General features: G+C 39.2%; 1 protein-coding gene across 2 annotated transcripts in view; it reads left to right on the top strand.

Moving 5' to 3' along the window:
• Positions 1 to 21,226, top strand: part of SHANK2 (SH3 and multiple ankyrin repeat domains 2) — a 318,926-nt gene that overhangs the window by 109,770 nt on the left and 187,930 nt on the right. For both annotated transcript variants that reach the window (XM_086748644.1, XM_086748645.1), the window contains one exon: positions 4,183 to 4,296. In XM_086748644.1, coding sequence (XP_086604770.1) covers positions 4,183 to 4,296 — 114 coding nt within the window. The remainder of the gene's footprint in view (positions 1 to 4,182; positions 4,297 to 21,226) is intronic.

Here is a 21,226-nt window from a genome sequence, read left to right as displayed (position 1 = left end):
AATAAAATTTTGTTTTTGTTTTGAGTAGAGTGACTTTTTGGATAGTAAATTCAGTAATTAAGCTGTTTGAGATGAGTATGTTTTATTAATATTAGTTACAATATATACGTTGTAATATGTTGCATTGTAAAAATTTGCAAGAGACAGTACTTCCTATGCTTGATTGGCATTATATATAATTTTCTTGTGGTTTTTTTTTTCTGGACTTTGACAAAGGAGAATCTGACTGATATTAAGTATAAAGACATTAAAATATAAGATCCTGGTAGGCACCTGCTTTTACATATTTTTCCTGTTATTCAGTTGTTTCATACTTGTCCAATTTTGGTTTGCAGTTTTGTTTGTATGACCGAACGTAATTCTTGTTTTGAACTATACTTTTGTTGTGAAAAGTCGTATCAAGATTCATGATGTTACTAGAACCTTAATTTTACTCTTCTAACATCAGATTCTTTTTGTAATTCATGTTGTGTGTAAAGAGACTTCGGCCTGCTCTTGCCATAGCAACCACATCTTTTGTTTTTACTAAAAGCAAAAGGAAAAAATACTTGAAATGGTAAAGCTTAATTATTAATTTTGGGAAAGTTATCCTTTGATTTACCATTGTTATGTCCTTCAGAAGGGGAAATGTTGATTAGAAAATCTCTTGCTGGTACCAAATTATCTATTACAACATGTTTCGAACACTGTGAGAGGGAAAAGACAGAAATTAAGGGCTCATTCTAAAAAAGCATTAATGGGTACAAAAGATAAATTGTATTTTTTGATTTATCCTTTAAGTTCCCAGTTACCCACATTGGAATAAATGAAGTGTTGCCAGTTTTTATAGATATGTAGATTATTATGGCTTTGGCTCCTGCTGCAGAATTTCTTATTAGTGGCACCACCTGAGATATATTAAAAAGATTATTTCAAGTTTTTTGGTAGTGCAGAACCATCTAGATCTCAACTTGTACATTTTGAGTATTAGGCTGTATGCGCTTCTCCTCCATCTCACCAGCAGTTTGTCTCTGTCTCTGCACATCAGCTGTGTCTCTGGCTACCCCACCTTTGCCTCTCGGGTCATCCTTGTGCCTCTTCCAGTTCCATTGGGCTTTCCCTTCCTTTCTTGGTGCCCATAATGATGTTTTTCCTTGATTGTAAGTCCAAAGGTACCGTAATTTTGTCTGTAGAGATGTAATCTTTAGACATCTCTCTGAACCAGCATTGTGAAGGCTGTCTGCGTTCTGGCAGCACCTTATTTCCCCTTCTACCTCCTCCGTAGGCGTTATATCTTCAGGCAGGACTTACACATATTTTTGCTTTGCTCTTGCTATTAGTAATCACTAATATTTAATAATTCATGAAATAATGATCTAAAGTGGGACTGGTTTTGCTCTGTAGTGATCACTTTTTGCCTTCCACTCACAGATGGACCTTACAAAGCAAATTTCCTTTCCCATCTTGATTTGGAAGTCTTGTCAGCTGCTGCTACCATAAACACATGAAATTACTCTCTGAGTGTGAAATACCCAACTTCCTTCTTACACTGCAAATGCTTTTTGGGGATGGAAATATCCGTGTCATTTGGAGCATCAAAATAGCAGATTTGACAGATTAATAAAATACTGAGTTGGGGAAGTCTTTCTCTAAGTAGTTTTTGTTCTCTCTATCTTGACAATTTGTGGAGTGAAGTCAGGACTGAGATTCAATGCTGAAAACTCACTCCCCTCAAAAAAAAAAAAAAAAGAAAACCAAATTACTTTCAACAGGAATCTTTCACTGTCTTACATTTCAGAATTTCTTTTGACTGGAGTCCTGCACTCACTTTTATGGTTTGAAGTTAAATCAATGTACGGTAGCATCCTACAATAATGATAATATCTAGAGATGTTATCAATTACATTTTCCTATGTCCTTATCTCATATATAAGAAATACGCTCTATTCTTATGTGAACAGAGGCTACGTTGTTCAAAATATCCTGGAAGCTGATGAATATCCAGTATATATTGGATGAATGAATAGGCTTCTGGTTGATGCCATGTTGAATTATCAGATTGACTTTGTGTGTTAATGCGCACAGGTTTTAACATTTTTCAAGAAGAGCTGGAATTTATCAACATATTTGTCATTAATTATGCCCCAAATTTATCTTTGTTATTTTTATTTATGTATTATTTATTTTATTAATATAATTAAAGCACAGATCTGGTTTCTTCACTTTTGCTTACATTTAAATGTAGAGATGAAATATTTTCTGCTTATGTTAACAATATCAATAGGTGTTGGGTAACTAAAAGAAAAGACGTGATAAAAATTTTTTATTCAGCTTAAGTGTCACTGTAGAGTTGTGGTGTCTTCGAAGGTCAGTGCCCTCCCCCATTATCCTGTAACTACCTGGGTAGGTATCGATTTCCTCATACTTGTCAGAAAGATGCTTGATAAATTGTGCATTTGGGACTCATACAGGTGTAGGATTTTGCTTTAATGAATCTGTTTCCTGGGGCTTAATACGTACTTCTTATGTACATTAAAGGACTTAAAATTGACACATTTAAAAACATTTTTCTGTCAAATGTCTATGTCAATAAACATCCATGTTCTGTAAATAACACAACAAATAGCTTAGGATTGCGTTAACGAGAAACTAGGTAAGCATTTAATTTCAAATGCAGTTTTACAGATCCTGGTGCGTCAAACCAGACCTCTTACCACCTCTTCAGTTTTACTAAGATTTTTTTTTTTTTTTTTTTTTTTGCCTGTCATTGGTTTGATTTTCATCTTACTCTATAGTAGTGCAAATCAAGTTCACGTTCAATGCCATTGAGTCACAGCAGTTCCACTGATACAGAATTCAATTGCAGTCAGGCTTGGGAACGATGATTTTCAAGCCCGATAAGGTATGTTTCAACAGCACAAAGAGCTCGTGTTAGAGACCATCCAAACAGCTCTGAGCAAGTTCATATCCCTTACGTACTGAAATACCCTGCAGAGATATTATCTCAGATCTTGAAAACCATATGCATACGTTAGCAGAGAGATGTGCTTGGGCTAATTAGCCTTGATTTTCAGCAGGGCCGGCTAGCTTGGCTGGCTTGGCGAACACGCAGCTAATGGAGCTGTGCCTCTTCGACTTCCACAGACTTATTTTTGGTAGCTCAGGGACCTCTCCTCTGAACGCTGTGTTTTGTACAGAGGTACTCTGAGGACTTATGTTGTGTGGCTGAGCTACATTCCCAGTCAACCTATTTAGAAGAGCTAATGGTGTTTTTATTAACCTATAGTATCACCTTTGTTCCAATATTAACGTATAGTATGTTTTTAGTAGTACATCTATGTTCTTTTAATGTATATTAAACATACAGTGATTTGTAGAAACTTCTATAAGATTAATTTCAACATAATACCTAGCAAGTATTTAGGATCCTTTCATTTTTGTAATTAATCTCCAATTGCTTACTTGTAAAAAGCGTATGTCGTTCTGCTGTCTTTCGTCACAAACCTTGTTGAGTCCTAACATTAATATGGAGATAATTAGAACTACAGGATAAAGCTTTTTCTCCTATTGGTAAATCATTCTCTTCCCTATTGTCACTGTCTTCTACTGAGAAAAAAAAACACTGAAAAGTTTCAAAAGGCACATTGTGTATTGCACCTATGGGATGTTCAAGTGCTCGCTGTGTACTCAAACCGTTAAATCATATTACTCGACCTACATTACGAATCTCTGGAGCTACCCACTAAATAAAATAGCATGTTTCCGTAAGAAGTAAAAAACATACAAGGTATCAAAATATGTATTATTAAAACCCAATTTCAGTGTGGGTTCAGTTTTACAATGGGTTCAGCACTTCAGCTTAATTTGAAGAGGCAAGACAAATTTTTATGGTCTTAGTATGACCATGCATTTATGCATGATAAGAGCAGCAATGAGAAAACTGAAAATGGAAAGAATTGTGTGAGGGCCAAGGAAACTTGTGGCAAAAATAAATTTGGGAAGAGGTCCCAAAGACCGATCAGGGAATGGTCGCATTTAAAGGTCACTCTGTGCCTGTTTTGGAGGTACTAGCGTTTGAGTTATTGTACAGCGTTTGCTTCTGTCAACGTGATATTCAATTATTGCTGACCATGTTATGTGACTAATCTTATATGTACGTGAGAAGAGAGAAAAGTCTAATGCTTCCTATGTCTCTTTGTTTAGTTTTAAGCATCGGTGAAGGTGGATTCTGGGAAGGCAGCACCCGGGGACATATTGGATGGTTTCCTGCAGAATGCGTTGAAGAAGTTCAGTGTAAACCAAATGAAAGCAAACCAGGTAATCGGATCAAGTTCCTGTTGAATCCTAACAACGACAAATGCGATGTGTCTGTCCAAGCAGAGAGGCAGGCTGGATGGTGATATGTTATACAGCGATGCGTTTGTGCAATACTAGAAATGGGAGAATTAAATAAAGCTGAGCTGCTGAATTAAAAAGTAAAGATGGCTTTATTGATCAGATTTTACTGGATGCCATCCAAGCAAGCGGTCTTTCTCATGAGGGACCATGCTGTGACGTACTACAAAACTGTTTACACAGAACTGTATGCAGACATTTTGTAAAGCATTATGCTGCGTTTTGGTTTTTTTACAGTATGGGAGAATGGCTGATTAGACAACTAAACAATGGAAGAAAAACGGATCAATCATCTCTCAATCTGAGATAGTCATAGAATGTATTTAGCATAGCAGTAAAGTTGCCTCTGTTGACCTTTTACTCAATTTTAGAGAAGACATCCATTAGTGAATGACAAAGGAAGTAGAATCCTCCTTTATCGTATGCTTGTGCTGCCGTAAGTAAGTAAAACACAAGTGACTTTAAACAAGGAGTCTTTACAGTTCTGGTATAACAAAAGAAAAAAATGTACATTGAAGCATGTTATTTTAAGAATTACCTACCTTCTCACAATTTCTGCTTTTAAGAATTAAGATATGAGGACGTCCTCTCTAATTAAAAGCTCATTGTAAATGGGCTCTGAGAATATAATTACTGCTCTCCAGGAGTTTATGCAGTTTTACATTAACTCTTGATGTGTTTTGGATCTCTGATATATTGATGAAGAACTTCTGGCATTGCACAGACAATACACTAAAATTTACACATCATATCATTAATTCACAAACATTATCCTTTAATGTATGTCCTTAGGAAATGCACAGGTGTACTTTTCTGTTTTTATATATATCCCCTGTATAAACATGATAGATTGGAACGGAATGCACTGCATGAGATAATAGTTCCAGAGTAGTAAGGATTTGGGAATGTTTATAAGATTTTGTAATTATTTTAATTTCCTTGGCTGTAATGGAAGCTGTGGTAAGATGAAATGGACTTTAAAGGATGAGCAGAAGTGGAGGCAAAAAGTTAGCTTTTGTCATATTAAAACTTTAAAAGAATGAGGGAATGAGGCATTGAGGACACTGCTCCAGATAACTAAACACTGTGTGAGAAGGTTATACTTCCTTTTCTATTTCCCTTTTGAGAGAGAAAAAGAGAAGAACACAAAACTAGATCTGATATCTGGAGAAAATGGATTTAGGCTCTGAGAATAGTTGTGTAGCTCTTCAAAGGGCTTAAGAACAAATAAGAATTTGAAGATGGAGGAATATTAAGAGGAGATTGAGGTTGCACTTGGCAAATCTAAGAGCAGTGCAGTTCTTAATACTAGGTGCAAAAAGAGATCAACAAGTTGCAATTTTAGTGTGATTTCATTTGTTGGAAACGTTATGGAAGATGAATTAATTCAGTCAGCACGGAACGTGAGCTGGTGAAGAGCCACATAGAATGTGAGGTGTTCTGAAGATTCTTCAATAAAACCTTGTGGTCACTTGATTGAAAGACTTCAGAAGGATATAGTCTATGTAAGTCAGTCATCACTAACACATTTCTTGAGTCTATCACGGCAACTCCGCATTGAATCTGAGCTATACGTTTTTCTCCAAATCTGATGAAAATTAACTTAAGTTCTAAAATATGAAAGGAGTTTTGCCACTTCTTTAGATCTGTACAGTGGTTTTGAAGAGAAGGTAACCAAACCTGTTTGTCGCAAATCCTTAAGGATCTTTTAAAGACATACTGTGGGAAGTAAATTCAGTATATGACGTGGTTGCTTTACTATATGACAAGATTGTTTTTGAGCAAAATTTTCTTTGATCATTCAAAGGAAAATGGAAATGTTTAAAAAAATTGTCACAAGAATAGCAAAAAGGTTACCAAAGCTGTAAGTGCTAAAAGAATATCAACAGAAACATCTTGCAGATTTTCTGATGTGAAATTATGAAAGCTTATGCAATATATTTTGCTAAACTGTCTTGAAAAATGTCCTGCACCCGGAGGGCACAAGCGAGGGACAGTGTTTGTCTGTGTAACGCGATGGAGGTTGGAGCTATGAATATGAAACACAGGAAATCCACAGTATGTGCGATATTATTATTGAAATATGGTACGGACTGAAAGCAGCTGATCACTGAATTGCTCTGTGCAGTGAGCGTCATCCCTTTGAATAGGAAACAATGGAAATGAAAGGGAAGAGCTTTACAAGCAAAAATCAGCCAGTACTCCCTCTGAGTACGAATGCAAAAGTAATTTAGAAAAATGCGTTAAGCATGGTGAAATGATTAGAAATTAAATTAGGTCTGCTGGGATGGCTGAAAGAACATCAGCTGAGAAACATCACAAACTTCTGCAAGCTGCAAGGATTTGCATCGTGGACTTTGCAAAGCAGCAGAACTTCTTATGGTAATGATTTTAGAAAGTAGATCATCTTAATGTGTAGGAAATGAATCTCCAACTCAGCCTTTTTCAGACCAGCACCACAATAACAATTCTTTCCTATAAATGAGATTTAGGAACATTTCTTCAAACAGCTTCCCTTTGCTATTAAGTTTGAATAATTGTGTTTAATAGTAGCTTGTCATTTGCACGCCATGAATGAAAGAAAGAGAAATAGTTCTTGGAAAAAACAAACCACAATTAAACACTACATGCCCAGTAAAACTGGTGGGCAGGTGTTTTGTGTCACGCTGATGTATAATCTCCCTTCTCAGACAAGTTCAGTTTTCAGGGAGCTTCATTGCCATCCAGACTGTTCTGGGGAAGCAGGCAGTACAGAACAGCACCTGGTTCCCGTGGTCTCGTCAAAGACATCACGCTAGCTTGGCAAGTTCTGTTTTCCAAAAAAAAATCATGTTGACTGGCATTAATTCTATATCCCTTCTTTAATCCTTCATTAATTGCGACTTGTAGGAATTATTCTGTTATTTTGCTAGGATTGATGCCAGGCTTTTGGACTTTTAATTATCCAGGTTGTCTCATGTGCCATTTAATAGCACTGGCACAGGACCCGCTGCCTTTCAGTCTTAAGAAGTTTCCTTGACATTTCAAGGTCTAATGAAAGAAGAATGATGAAGAAAATTCAGTGCTCTACTAAGTTCTTTTGATTGCTTTTAAAAAATCCTTAGAGACGAAACCTTCATAATGTCTCATTTTAAAAAGTGTAGCCTTAATGTCAATTTTTAACATTCTCTAGAATTATTCTTAGAGTGAGAGTATTCTTTCAGATGAGATTGATACATCTTGCTTTTTCCCTGTACAAACACAAAATACAAGTGTTATGTATTTCTTCGTTCTGCATTGACAGTTTTCCTCTGTTATTCAGTAATGAAGCAATTCAATTCTTAAATTTCTTTGTATTCCTAAATATGTGATAATATACTTTTTTTTTTTCTCTGAAATGTTCTGGGTAGATTGAAGAAAGTTCTGTGCAGGAGCAACTTGATTCATATAAAATCCAAGTTAACTGAAATCTCTGCAGATGTGAGGCACTGCCTTGGGTTTATGGATGTGTTAACGGGGTTTATTAGCTAAGTGCTGTTGGTGCTGCAGAGAATCATAGGTCATCTCAGATCTCTGGCAGCTGTTGTTTGCGTCCACTGAGAATACACTATGTGGCATAGCTTTCTTTAATTTTTCTACCTGTTAAAAAAAAAAAAAAAAGGCTTTTCGTCATTCTCCCCTTAAAATTCATTGTCCTTAAAATAGTAAGAATTCCTACCTAATAACCTTCCAATGGGAAATGAAGTACAGAAGAATCTGTCATCCATAAATTTGGCTGTCCTACCAAGGTTGCCCCAGACAGTTTTCTTCTTCCTGCTTAAGTTTAGATATTTCCATTTGCTTTTCTTCCATCATAGGACATAGGCTTGAGAGATTTGCTACAAAAATGCTTTCTCTTGGACTTGTGACTTTATATTCCACGTCCTTGAGAATTCAGAGATACAGATTATCTGATTGCTCATAACTGAGGTGAAGTATTCATTTTGTTTTCAAGCTAGAAGTTATCTTTAATTACGTTCTGCCTGTACTGTTTATTATTCTTTCCTCCCTCCTGATGTGCCTGAAGAACTCTTAGATTTTACAAATGATACAGAAATGAAGGCAGACTCGGCATGTCTTTTAGTAAGTCTTGCTGCCTTTCAATTCTTGCCCTTCTCAGTGCAGGTTTCCTTGAGCTCCATGATCATCTTTAATGTTGTCTTTGGTAGGTCAAGGGGTAATGGTTTTAAAATAGAGGGAGGTAGACTCAGGCTGGATATAAGGAAGAAGTTTTTTTGTGCTGAGGGTGGTGGAACACTGGCCCAGGTTGCCCAGAGAAGTGGTGGGTGCCCCATCCCTGGAAACATTCAAGGCCAGGTTGGATGAGGCTCTGAGCAACCTGATCTGGTTGGAGATGTCCCTGCTCCTTACAGGGGGGTTGAACTAGGTGACCTCTACAGGTCCCTTTCAACTCAAACCATTCTATGATTCTGTGATTCTTTGGGGTGACTTTTCATTCAGTAGCATCCTCCATGCGTTTTTGTATCCTGTGGTCTTGGAGTACACCTTAGTAGTAGCAGTTGCTGTTGCCGTACGAGTCCTGGGAGTTTATTTAAGATTAGATCTAATCCGGGTATGTGGCTTGAATGACTGTCAGCAGTTGTTCAGGAGCTTATTTTTCTGCAAAAGAATCCAATTTGCAGACTCTGAGGTCTGCTCAGCCCTGTGGGCTGCAGCGGGATAGGCAGCACTCACCAGCACACTCCTGGCCCAGACTAAAATGCTGGTGTAGATGCGCCCGTGCTGACCTCTAGTGTCACTGGTGCTCTGAGCAGACACCAACCAGCATCTAAGCTGGGATTTCTCTCTCAAAATATGCGTGCTTAAACGTTCAGTGTAACTTTGTCCTGAATTTCCAGCAACTTGAAAATATGACGACAGGTTATCCAGTATAATACCGTTCCCTTACCCGTTTCTTTCCAGCTGTGCAAGCGTACACAGATGGTATCAGCAGAAATGGCAGCATTTCTTTTCCAGCGTTCTCTCTAGGCTTTAGAAGTTACCAAACAAGTCAAAGTTGTGGTAATAAAATGAACGCTTTGCTACACAGACTGCTATTTCTGAAGTACAGAATTTTCTTTATTCCGCGTTCTTAGTTTCTAACATCTTGTGCATTCAATAAAAACAGATTTGTTCCTCATTTCCGCCATCCCTTTTTATAATTAGCACAACACCTTCCCAGATGATCTAGTCAGTCAGGCTGCTAGAAAATTGAGTTGCCTGCTTGCAAAAAAAAAAAAAAAAAGTTGCTTTACTGGGAACTGAGGAGCTACATCTGTGCCGGTAGCTGTTCGGTCTTCTGTGGACAAGCGGCTTGGCACATGCTGTATCTGAAAGTTTTCTTTCCTTTGCCTGCTACATCAAGGTTGCTTTCTCCATGCTGCCTTTTGGATTGGTCACCAACATTTTATTTATTTATTTTTTTTTTTTGGGTCCCCAGAAGTACATCTGGGTACTGTTTGGAAGAATAATAGTTGGCGTAAGTGGAAGTTGGGCCAGGGACCCACTAACAGTGGAACAGGGTGGATGGTTACGCACCAGAGCACCGGCTCCAGCCTTGACTGTGTTCTCTATGGACATATGTAGGCTGCCTGAGGTTCTGAAAAGCTGAATTTCCCCAACTTATTCTCTTACATAGCTTATAGTTAAATTTCACACATATCCTGCTTAACCTTTCATGAGAAGAATAGGTGCCAGAAAATTAAATTTTGACACACTTTTTTTCTACATTTATGAGCATCTCAGGGTAGTGATGTGATAGGTATGTTATGAAGACATGTCGTTACTGGTTGTACTCCATGAGGCAAATGGACACTAAAGCATACCACAGAAATTTGGTCTGTGTGCGTGCACCCCATTGCATCTGTGTGGAACAGAAGTGTAATGTGCTGAGCCTGGAAATCGCCATCCCCAAAACATCAAGCCCAGAGGACACAATGGAGCATATGTTCACATATATGGATTTATTTCCTGAATAAAAAAGGGAAAAAATGGGGACTCATCTCAGCGTGACATCCAGACAGAGCACAGCTTGCATTGCATCCAAAGACTCCAGTGGGGGACTTGCTGTGGAATAGATCCTTGCCTCAGCTGGCCACGCTGGGCTTGGAGCACCTGGGTAAAGCCATCACCCTTCTTCTTTCTGTAAGTTCGGGGTCACCTGATTTTGGCAGTCAGGGGCTACGTGTACATAGTTGGAGACTTTAAAATGTATTTGAAATCTCTAATGAGGCTTTGCTCAGTTTGCATCCAGGTATTAGTTCTTGAGCTCATGTAAAACTGGAATTTGTGAGCTGTAGCTCTGGTCCTTCTAGAAGAAGCCTTGGTTTACCAAATTTGCTATTTGGACATAATAGCCAGAACATAGTCAGCTGTAAAAGCTATCCCTAATTGCATATAATTATGCACATAAAGCTCATCACTGGAAGTAAAAAGCAGAAACCGAAAAAATCTTTTCATCTAGCTTCTGTCCTTAACTGCCCACCTTTTATAAATGATGCAAATCAACAAAATCTTTTTTAAGCAACTTTTTTCCTGTTTTGTTAGGATCTGTTCTGGGTAGTTGTTTAACTACGAAGAGAACTGTAGGAATAGATGTCAGGAAGAGGGTTTCAACAAGGCAGAAGAGCCTGCAAATGAGAGATGCTATCTGACCAGATGAGCACCTCGAGGTTTTTGATAATAAGTTTTGATAAATGCTCCTTCCACACGATTTCACCTTGAACAGAAGGTACCCATGTATCTGTGACAAAGTTATCATGCAACTTAAACTGTTTGGCATGAACAGCAGCAGTTAAGGATAAAATATTACCATAGCTGGGAGGACTAAATGGAGGTAATATAAAAACAATTTCATAGAATCATAGAATGGTTAGGGTTGGAAGGGACCTTCAAAGGTCATCTAGTCCAACCCTCCTGGAAGGAGCAGGGACATCCCTGACTAGGTCAGGTTGCTCAGAGCCTCATCCAGCCTGGCCTTGAACGTTTCCAGAGATGGGGCCTCCACCACCTTTCTGGGCAACCTGTTCCAGTGTTCTATAACTCGCATCGTAAAAAAATTTTTCCTAATTTCCAATCTAAATCTGCCCCCCTCTATTTTAAAACCATTACCTCTCGTCCTATCGCAACAGGCCCTACTAAACAGCCTTTCCCCATCTTTCTTGCAGGCCCCCTTGAGGTACTGGCAGACTGCTATCAGGTCTCCCCGGAGCCTTCTCTTCTCCAGGCTGAACAGCCCCAACTCTCTCAGCCTGTCCTCATAAGAGAGGTGCTCCAGCCCTTTTATCATCTTCGTGGCCCTCCTCTGGACCTTCTCCAACTGGTCCATGTCCTTCTTGTGTTGGGGGCTCCAGAACTGGACACAGTACTCCAGGTGGGGTCTCACCAGGGCAGAGTAGAGGGGGAGAATCACCTCCCTCGACCTGCTGGCCACGCTTCTCTTGATGCAGCCCAGGATGCGGTTGGCCTTCTGGGCCGCAAGGGCGCATTGCCTGCTCATGTTAAGCTTCTCATCCACCAGCACTCCCAAGTCCTTCTCCTCAGGGCTGCTCTCAATCCATTCCCCGCCCAGCCTGTATTTGTGCCTGGGATTGCCATGACCCAGGTGCAGGACCTTGCACTTGGCCTGGTTGAACTTCATGAGGTTGGCACGGGCCCACCTCTCCAGCCTGTCAAGGTCCCTCTGGATGGCATCCCTCCCTTCCAGCGTGTCAACGGCACCACACAACTTGGTGTCATTGGCGAACTTGCTGAGGGTGCACTCTATCCCACTGTCCATGTCGCCAACAAAGATGTTGAACAGGGCCGGGCCCAGCACGGACCCCTGAGGGACGCCACTCGTGACCGGTCTCCACATGGACATTGAGCCGTTGACGACCACTCTCTGAGTTCAACCATCCAGCCAACTCCTTATCCACCGAGTGGTCCGTCCATCAAACCCATGTCTCTCTAGTTTAGAGAGAAAGATGTCGTGCGGGACAGTGTCAAAAGCTTTGCACAAGTCCAGGTAGATGACGTCAGTTGCTCATCCCTTGTCCACCGATGCCGTCACCCCGTCATAGAAGGCCACCAAATTGGTCAGGCACGATCTGCCCTTGGTGAAGCCATGTTGGCTGTCACCAACCACCTCCTTGCTCTCCATGTGCCTTAGCATGGTTTCCAGGAGAATCTGCTCCATGACCTTGCCAGGCACAGAGGTGAGGCTGACCGGCCTGTAATTACCTGTGTCTTCCTTATTCCCCTTTTTAAAAATTGGGGTTATGTTCCCCCTCTTCCAGTCATCGGGGACCTCACCAGACCACCACGACTTCTCAAATATGATGGCCAGTGGCTTGGCAACTTCATCCGCCAGTTCCCTCAGGACCCGAGGATGGATCTCATCAGGACCCATGGACTTGTGCACCTTCAGGTTCCTTAGATGATCCCGAACCTGCTCTTCGAGTACAATGGGCAGTTCTTCATTCTCGCAGTCCCTGCTTGCACCTTCTACAGCTTGGGCGGTGGGACAGGAACTCTTGTCGGTGAAGACTGAGGCAAAAAAGTAATTGAGAACCTCAGCCTTCTCCATGTCCTGGGTAACCAGGACACCAGTTCCCTTCTGGAGGGGGCCTACATTTACTCTGGACTTTCTTTTGTCCCCTACGTACCTATAAAAGCTCTTCCTGTTACATTTTATATCCCTGGCCAGATTCAGTTCTGCCAGGGCTTTGGCCTTCCTTACCTTATCCCTGGCCACTCGCGCAGCCTCTTTGTAGTCCTCCCAGGCTACCTGTCCCCACTTCCACCCTCTATAGGCTTTCTTTTTCACTTTCAGTTGGTAAGTTTCATCTTTTGGTAAGTGATTTTCTGCCACAGAATAAGTTTCCCATGTACAAATTTGTAATTTATAAAAATGTGAGTGGATGACAAAACTTGGCAGAGTGATCATCCCCAAAGATACTGTGTTCTGTTTTATGGTTTAGAAAGATCAGGAATATGCTACATACCATATTTTTGCATAAGCTACATTGCTTTCCATCAAACAGTTTGGAAAAAAAAAAGCTTTATACTGGAATAAAAAGGTCAATGCAAAGAACTAGATCTGAGGTGCTGGCAAGCCAGTCCCCAAAACCCAGCTGACGTAGAAGCTCGGTGCAGTAATAGTCGACTAATTGTGACAGCTCTCTGTGGCTGAGGATGTAAATCAACTCCCCTTTTTGTCTGAAGTAATGGAAATGTAAAGAATGAACCTCAGCAAGTTTTGACACTTCATATTTGCTGAGCAAAGCATTTGTGTTCTCAGCGATGATAAACAGCACTTTGGGAAAAGACATTGAAGTGAATCATCCTTCAATAATAATGCTCGTTTGGAAGAAGAGGTAACTTGAGAGCTGTTTTTGTCTGCAAGCTGGCTAGAGGATGGAGTCGTGCTTCCCACACTTCTCTCTGACCAAGGATGCTTTGGAAGACCTCGCGTTCTTTCACTCCTGGTTTTCTGATCGAGATGCAGTAAAGGTTTCTTACTATAACAGGAGTATTTGTGAGAAATGCTTTGGAAGACTGAGTCTGCCAACTCATTTTACTGGTCACCTTCTCTCTCTCAGATTACAGTGGTTTTCCTTTGCTAATGATGCGAGTTTTGTTTCAAGAAAGAGAAAAAGAAAGTATTCCATGATAATAACAACTTATCCGGTTCTTGAGAACAGCATAAAGCAAAACCATGAAAAAAATAGTTCAGCAGAAAGAAAATACAAGCCTGGGTCTACAGCTTGTAAAGGATGTAAGCCTGTCTGCATCTTTATCTCCAAATAAGTAATTTTTAATTCATAATATTTTCCTGTCTCGGCTCCTCAGCTGACATGCACTTCATCCCTTTCACTCTGATTTTCATGCTTGCTAAGAGCCGCTTAGGAATAACTCTCATCAGCTGAAAAGGAGCAACACAATTCTCTAAAGCATTGAAATAGGCTAAAAGTAAACTGCACAGCAATATAAAATTAAACTTACATGTTAGGAAACTCAGCATTTCAAACGCTTCTGGGATTGCTGATGTGTGAAATCGGACATGCAAGTGTAGATTTTTTTTTTTCTTTTCTGATTCTTCGTCCTTTTTTTTTTTTTCTTAAAAAAAAGTCTATTATCCTGTACGGTTTAAAAAATTGTGAACTCTAAGGGATGTCTCAAAAAGAATGGAGTTGCCATTATAGCATCTTCCTTTTGCTTCCATTGATGCATTCACATTTTCTGTGCCAAATCAGTCCATCTAACATTAAGAAGCAACTTTTAAAACCTGAGAGAATATATAGGTACCAAAAATGTCTACTATTACAAATTACTTTATACCTTTATCTTCTTCATACTTCTAAAGTGAATTATTTTTAAAGTGATACAGCCTTCTGAGGAATTTAGGCCCAATTATTGGTTTAAGACAGGATACTTCAGGCTGTGGCAGAATTTGTGCAGCCCTAATTATGCAATGTGCTAACAATCTAGAAATAATACATAATTTTTTGATTCCTAGCTATTCTTGTGGAAGCTACAGATATAACAACCTTTTTTCAGCCCGTTGAATTCTAGGGTCAAGTTACTTGAGTTTTAACCAATTTGGCGTAACTTAATGATTGCTAGTAGGCAAAAATCTTTTTCTTTCACCTTCTGGAATTTTGGAGCAGGTCAAATTTCATATATAAAGAATATATATTTTGATAGTAACATCTCTTCCCTGCACCAATAGTTCTTTATTTTTCTTGATTAGAGGCACTTCTTAATATCTTATGGTCCTGTGATCAAATATACTTGGTCTTTGCTCTTTCTATAGATATCTTAAATTATAGTAGCAATAGGTTTTAGCTTTTAATCTTATTTTACTTTTTTTTTCCTGAAATTCTATTTAATCAGGATTCTCTGATGCACATGTGCAAATATTATTTGTATCAGAATACAACGTCTGTTAAAATCATTCTGTGTATATATCAGGATTAAATAAAGTGCCATATTTCATTTAACTCATTTCATTTAGCATAACCTAACACTTTTTAAAACCATTTACTTAAAATAGCTGATATAAAGCAAGGCAAGTCGTAGATCTATGCATATTCTGAAAGTGCTGATAACTCATCATTCTCTTCTGTATTCTCCTCTGTTAAATGACACATTTGGGTTTTTTCCCCTCTCATTTTTAATGGCTCAGATAAAAGGCTTGACAACAGAGGCTGAAAACTCTTTGAAACTCTCTCCATTTATTTGAGATCAAATTCGTATTAATTTAAGGAAGATGACAGAGCATCGACTTACAGTAATGGCGATGCTGGGGGTGATCAGGAAAATGATGCCTAAATAGCAGCAGCGGTTAGATAATTCATATTCTGATCTTAAATTATGTCACCGCTTTTTACTTCTGTACCTGCCTGCGCCAAAAGAGAATGGAAGGGGGCTTTTTCCAGCTTGATACGAGACCCGCCAATGCCTGATGGTGAGAAAATGGCTTGATAGGGTGCTACTTGATGACAGCTACTGATCATAGCAGAAACAGCATGAAAACAGGCATGTAATTTTGATTCATTAAAAAAACTAATCATTAGTTACATTATATACTACTTGCCGATTTTATTCTGTAGTGCAAACCACGTAAGTGGAATTACCTCCTTTGCTAGAAAGCTCTGCTGATTTTGTTATTGGATCCATATCAAAGGGAAGCTCTGAGGTCTCATCTTGCCTTGTGAACTGTGAACCCTGACTGGTGAGGTGAGGATTTTCAAGTTTAATTTCTTCAAATGAAGCTAATTTTCTCTCTGATATTTCATCTTGGGCTCAATCAGCTCTAGGTAGGAAGCCCCAGACCTGACCAGGTGGCCTTCAGTGTGATCACAGAGCTTGCAGAGAGAAGTTTTTCTGCTAGGGACCTCACACCCTCTCCTTCCTGGCTATGTTTGTTGCTTTCCATCTCCAAATGTCTTGTTCTTGGATAGCTGCCACTGTCCATTTGTGCTTGCAGGGCAGAGTCAGAAGGGACTGGTCAGCGTCGTTACAGCAGATTTTCTGTGGCGGTGATTTTAAAGGTTATGCCTCCAGTGTTGGGCTTTGAAACTTGCTGTGTTTGGGGTGTGCGTATTCCGACCATCGATATCCCAGAGTGGGTTTATTTAGCTGAGTCAAAGAACGTCACATCAATATTGATAATCTTATTTTTCAAGCCAGGAATACATTATTTGTCTTCAGATAAACCAGACAAACCTGAGTAAGTGTTTCTAATTCAGAACTCACAAAATGTATTGGATTTTAAATGGTAATGGAACTTGGCTACATTATTTATAAAAGCATGTTTATATTTGCAACTGAGTTTGGAAATTTGGTTCTGCTTTCTGATCTGAAGCAAAAGATGCCCAGGGACCTTCTTAATCTTCAATTCAGGCTACAAACCACAAATATAAAAAATGGCTGCGAAAGTCAAGATGATTTTGAGGATGATTTACAAGCAAAAAGGACTTAAGTGTATTGTTTTGGGGCTTTTTTTTTTTGTAGTCAAAAGCTCAAATATAGTTATACAAAAATCACAGGAAGCTATAGAGTTTTTACTTCATGCTTATAGATACGGTATACACATGTCAAGCACTGGTTTAATGTTATCCAGAGAGACATTTAAAATAGTTACATATTTTGGCTGCTCTCCTAGAAATAATAAAAGACATTCTGTTTAATTTCCCATACAACTTATTAGTTGTTTAAGGAAATTAAATATCATGAGTCCTTGTCTCATTTATCTGAAAATTCCTTAAGTTTAAAAAATTAGTTTGTGGGGTAAAGGTTAACGAGAAACCTCTAGCAGCTATAACATTACCTTTTGGCTGAATAGGGAAAATGTTGGATGACATGAGTTAAGAAAAGTACTTCTACTCTGTGGACACATTTGTGCAATAATACGCTGGAGGAGACTGCAAACTGGAGGTGGTAACAAGAGTAGAAGTCTTTGCAGCCGCGTTATAGTGAAAAACGGGGGGAATTGGTGTTTCGGTACGTGCTGGGAAAGCTATGCATGGTCAAAATAAAAGGTTTGGGAAAAGCGTTCCAGTCAGATACCAGCAACAGTGATACAGGCAGGGATTGGAAAAATCTTGGCGGTGGAAAGGAGGAAGATGTGCTGAAAAGTGATCTGTGCCGTGAGTCTGTCTTTAGCAAGGTCTGTCTGGAGGAGGGAAGGGAAAGGAAGAGCTTTCGTGCTTTTAGCACATCTGCACTTTGGAAGTTGTCAGTTGGAAGGTACCTAAGCACAAGAATAACCCAGTATTTCTGTAGAGTTTTAAATTCAGTTAAAGTTAGTGCAGACATGCTTGCAGATTCTTTTATACAGCTATGTAAAAGACAGACTTATCACTTTATCAGTTGCTACATAAACTAAATGTTTATCGTAGTATCTCAGCCTTGTACGATGCTGTCTGCATAATCACATCCTTTTTGGGTGCAAATTTTGTGCAACACTGTTTTCTTTGTCAATTACAATTTTTTTTCCCACTCCCGATTTCTGCTCCGCAGTTGTATTGGCACAGAGCTTTGTGTGGCTGCATTTTGGACTGAAAAGGAAAAACATAGTGCTTTTTTTTAAAAAAAAAAAAAAAAAAAAAAGTTGTTTGTTAGATTTTTAAGGCTGTCCTGGAAGCAGACACACTTGGAAAAATGATCAGTGGTTATTGGAAAGGACAGGAGTCCCATCGGTTGATACGACATAGAACTCCAGCCTAAGCCAGCTGCCTGATAACTCAGCAATTACGGAAGGGCAGGAGCTGGCAAGCACCCTCCACTTTACTGTAATAAGCTGGTGGCAATTATAAGGCACTTAAAAACAATTAATCCTTTCCTGGATACTTCTGTAGTATGAGTGCAGTTTACCTGATTGAACGTAGAGAAGCGAAGCTGCAATGGGGAAAGATTCCTGTCACCTAACAGGACAAATTTCTGTGGTATTAACACCGCCACCTGAGCTCAGCACCTTCAGAGACCTTTCTACCTTTTTCTGATGTCTTTGGGCTTCAAACATTTAGCTCAACCCGTGAACGTAGGGATGCAAGCCAGTCCTTTGCTATTCAGATTTAACAACTGGAAATGAGGAAGCGGGAGAAGGATGGGAATCTTCATGCCGTTATTTATTTGCCATCAGAATTAAATTCCATGCTAAAAGATTTCTAAAGGAAAAAACTAAGAAAAAAGCCTTTTTGAATAGCAGCTACTTTTTCCATTCTGAATGTTTTGTCTCTCAGATAAGTTATAAAACTATTTTTTTTACATTATGTTAGCATTTGTTAGTAAACAGTAAAAAAAAAGAGAAGAAATGGTTATGTTCCTCACTGTACATCCCTATAGATTATAGTTTTCCATTAATTTGCCACAATAAAGCTTTGATTTAGTCTCATATGAGGCTATGAAGACTTTGAGGCCTTAGTAGGCCACTGGTGGACAGGAAATGCTTTTATATATATATGTGTGTGTGTATATTTATATATATTTATTTATATATACAGGACTTGTCCAAGGCACTTCCAATCACAAATCCATCTTGCTAAGATACAGTTACATGCAGTGGACAAAAGAGTACGAGAAAAAGCAATGCCAGGATTTATTTATTTTTAAGAGCCAGAGGACATTTAAGGAGTAATAGAAAGAATGGTGATTTTTTGTAAGTGCTTGCCCCGGAAAACAGAAGGGCAAATTGCAGATAAAAACACTGGTTAGTGCTGCAGGAAGAAAATCTTAGATAAAATCAGAGGAGAGGTGCAGGACGAAATTGGAATAGAAATGTAATCTTTCAAATTTTTCTGTTTATTTGGTAAGTACTGTTGTGATCCTAGATGTGGGCTGTTTGCTGCTGATAAAATAATGCTCCTAGACAGAGGGAGAATCTGGCCAAAGCGTGAAACAGCGAGTCTCGAGATAAGGAGCTCCGTTGGCTGGAAATGGACTCGCAGTGTCGCTGTAGTTCTTTGGCGATAACATCTCCATATCCAGTCCAATTTTAAACACTTAAAACTCTCTATCTTCAGACAATTCTGTTCCACGGCATAGGGCTGCGAAGTAAAGATTAATTTAAAAAAAAAAAAATTATCAAAGCTTCTGTAGCTCTGGGGCAGTTCTGGGCCTTCCTCCCTCCATTCCTGTGATCACCACACAGCTCAGCTTTCTTCGGTTTCTTCTCCTGAGCTTTTCTCTTTTCTTGGGCAAACAGCAGAGAACTGAGACCCCTTGTTTGCTCCCACCCTCTTTGCTAGCTGACGAGCGGCACTTCGCCGCTGACGTGACACACCTAAGCTTTGTAATGAAACACCCATTTTGAACTGGTTACCAACATCCAGACATCATTATTTACAGGTAAGAAGACACAAAAATCACATATTCTTTCTGGTTTTCTCCCTTTTTGTATTTGCTCACTCGAATAAGGAAATAAAGTGAAAAATCTTCTAGAAATGTAGCAGTACCCAAAGCTGAGTTACTGGGAGGAGTTTGGCAGGACATGCTGTATTTGAGGGGTGCAAGGCAATTGAAGGAAACTGAAATTCCTATTTGTTAATTAGGTAGGAAAACAGGTAAATCAGAAAAAAAAAAACCCTTTGGTTTGTTCTTCTCTCATTCTTTCTTCACTTTGAGAAAACAAGCTTAAAGGGTGTAGCTTGTTTTTTGAACAGACATTTGAAATCTTTGCATTATTCTTACTCATTGGGTTTCATTCTTTCATCATAAATGAATGCCATTTTCATGGTGTATGCTGCTGACATGGTGAGGTGTTCTGTGTTTTCTGGGCAGCAGATGGACAGATGAAAGAGGAACATTTATGTTTTCTTGGATATGTTTTCTTTAATGGGGACAATGGTAGTGTCTGTAAAAAACAGGAAGGTGGAAACGGTTGTCGGAAGGATCATGCGTTCTTGCTCTGCAATTAAAAATAGGTAATCCCCACTTTTTGTCTTCTAATTCATACCTACGAGTGTGAAAATGCTGTTCCTGCTGAACAGCCTAGCGTTCATTTTCTCTCTGCATCGTATCTCATCTCCTGAGGATGCCTCCTATGCTGCAGTGTGGAAGACGCTATTCTTAGGGATGGATGTCCTCGGGTCCCCACTCCCCCAAAACATATTGCGGTATCGTTAAGAAGTACAGATGCTTAGTAGTACACGTAGACACAGTCCCAGACCTTGACACCAGGGCTTAATGACTCAAAGTAGCTTGGGGTGGGAAGTGTTTCTAAGACTGATAAGTAGGGAAAAACACACCTGGGAAGCTGAAGAGCTGACAGGATTGCAAATGCTGTTGGCTCTGTATATTTTGGTTCACCACTACCTCCAGCTTCCCTTCTGTTTTGTGTGTGTATTTAGCCGTACGTTCAGTAGTGGCACTAACCTGTGAAATAGATATAGGTTGGTTTTGTGTTAGGCTGTGTGTAAAACTCTTTGTAAATTGGTCCTAAAATAATGACTGACGCGTCTAAAATTGAAGTAATCTTTAAACTGAGTTTGTGCTTAGTCATGCCTCTATTTGTATGGGAAGAGAATTGTAGAACATTACTGAATTTCTTTTCCTCGTTAAACAGGAGTTGAGTTCATTAACATATATCTTACTAGCTTTCTGATAAGGTAATGCTGATTATTTAATTAGAAGCTTCACCTCTAACAATATATTTTTAAGTATTACTTTTGAGAGATGTGTTAGGATTCAGTTCTGAAAATACAAAATACTTAAACCTAAGGGTGAACTACAGTCATTCACACAACCTACACCATAGGTGCTGGATTTTGGAATTCAGTGAGATTTCACCACGTAGATAGATTTGGAAGATTGAAACGTGTTACAAATATTCTTCTTCAAAAGTAAGTCT

Source organism: Chlamydotis macqueenii, chromosome 5, assembly GCF_036417535.1.
Source record: "Chlamydotis macqueenii isolate bChlMac1 chromosome 5, bChlMac1.mat, whole genome shotgun sequence".
Lineage (NCBI taxonomy): Eukaryota > Metazoa > Chordata > Aves > Otidiformes > Otididae > Chlamydotis > Chlamydotis macqueenii.
This window is presented reverse-complemented; position numbering and strand designations above follow the sequence as displayed.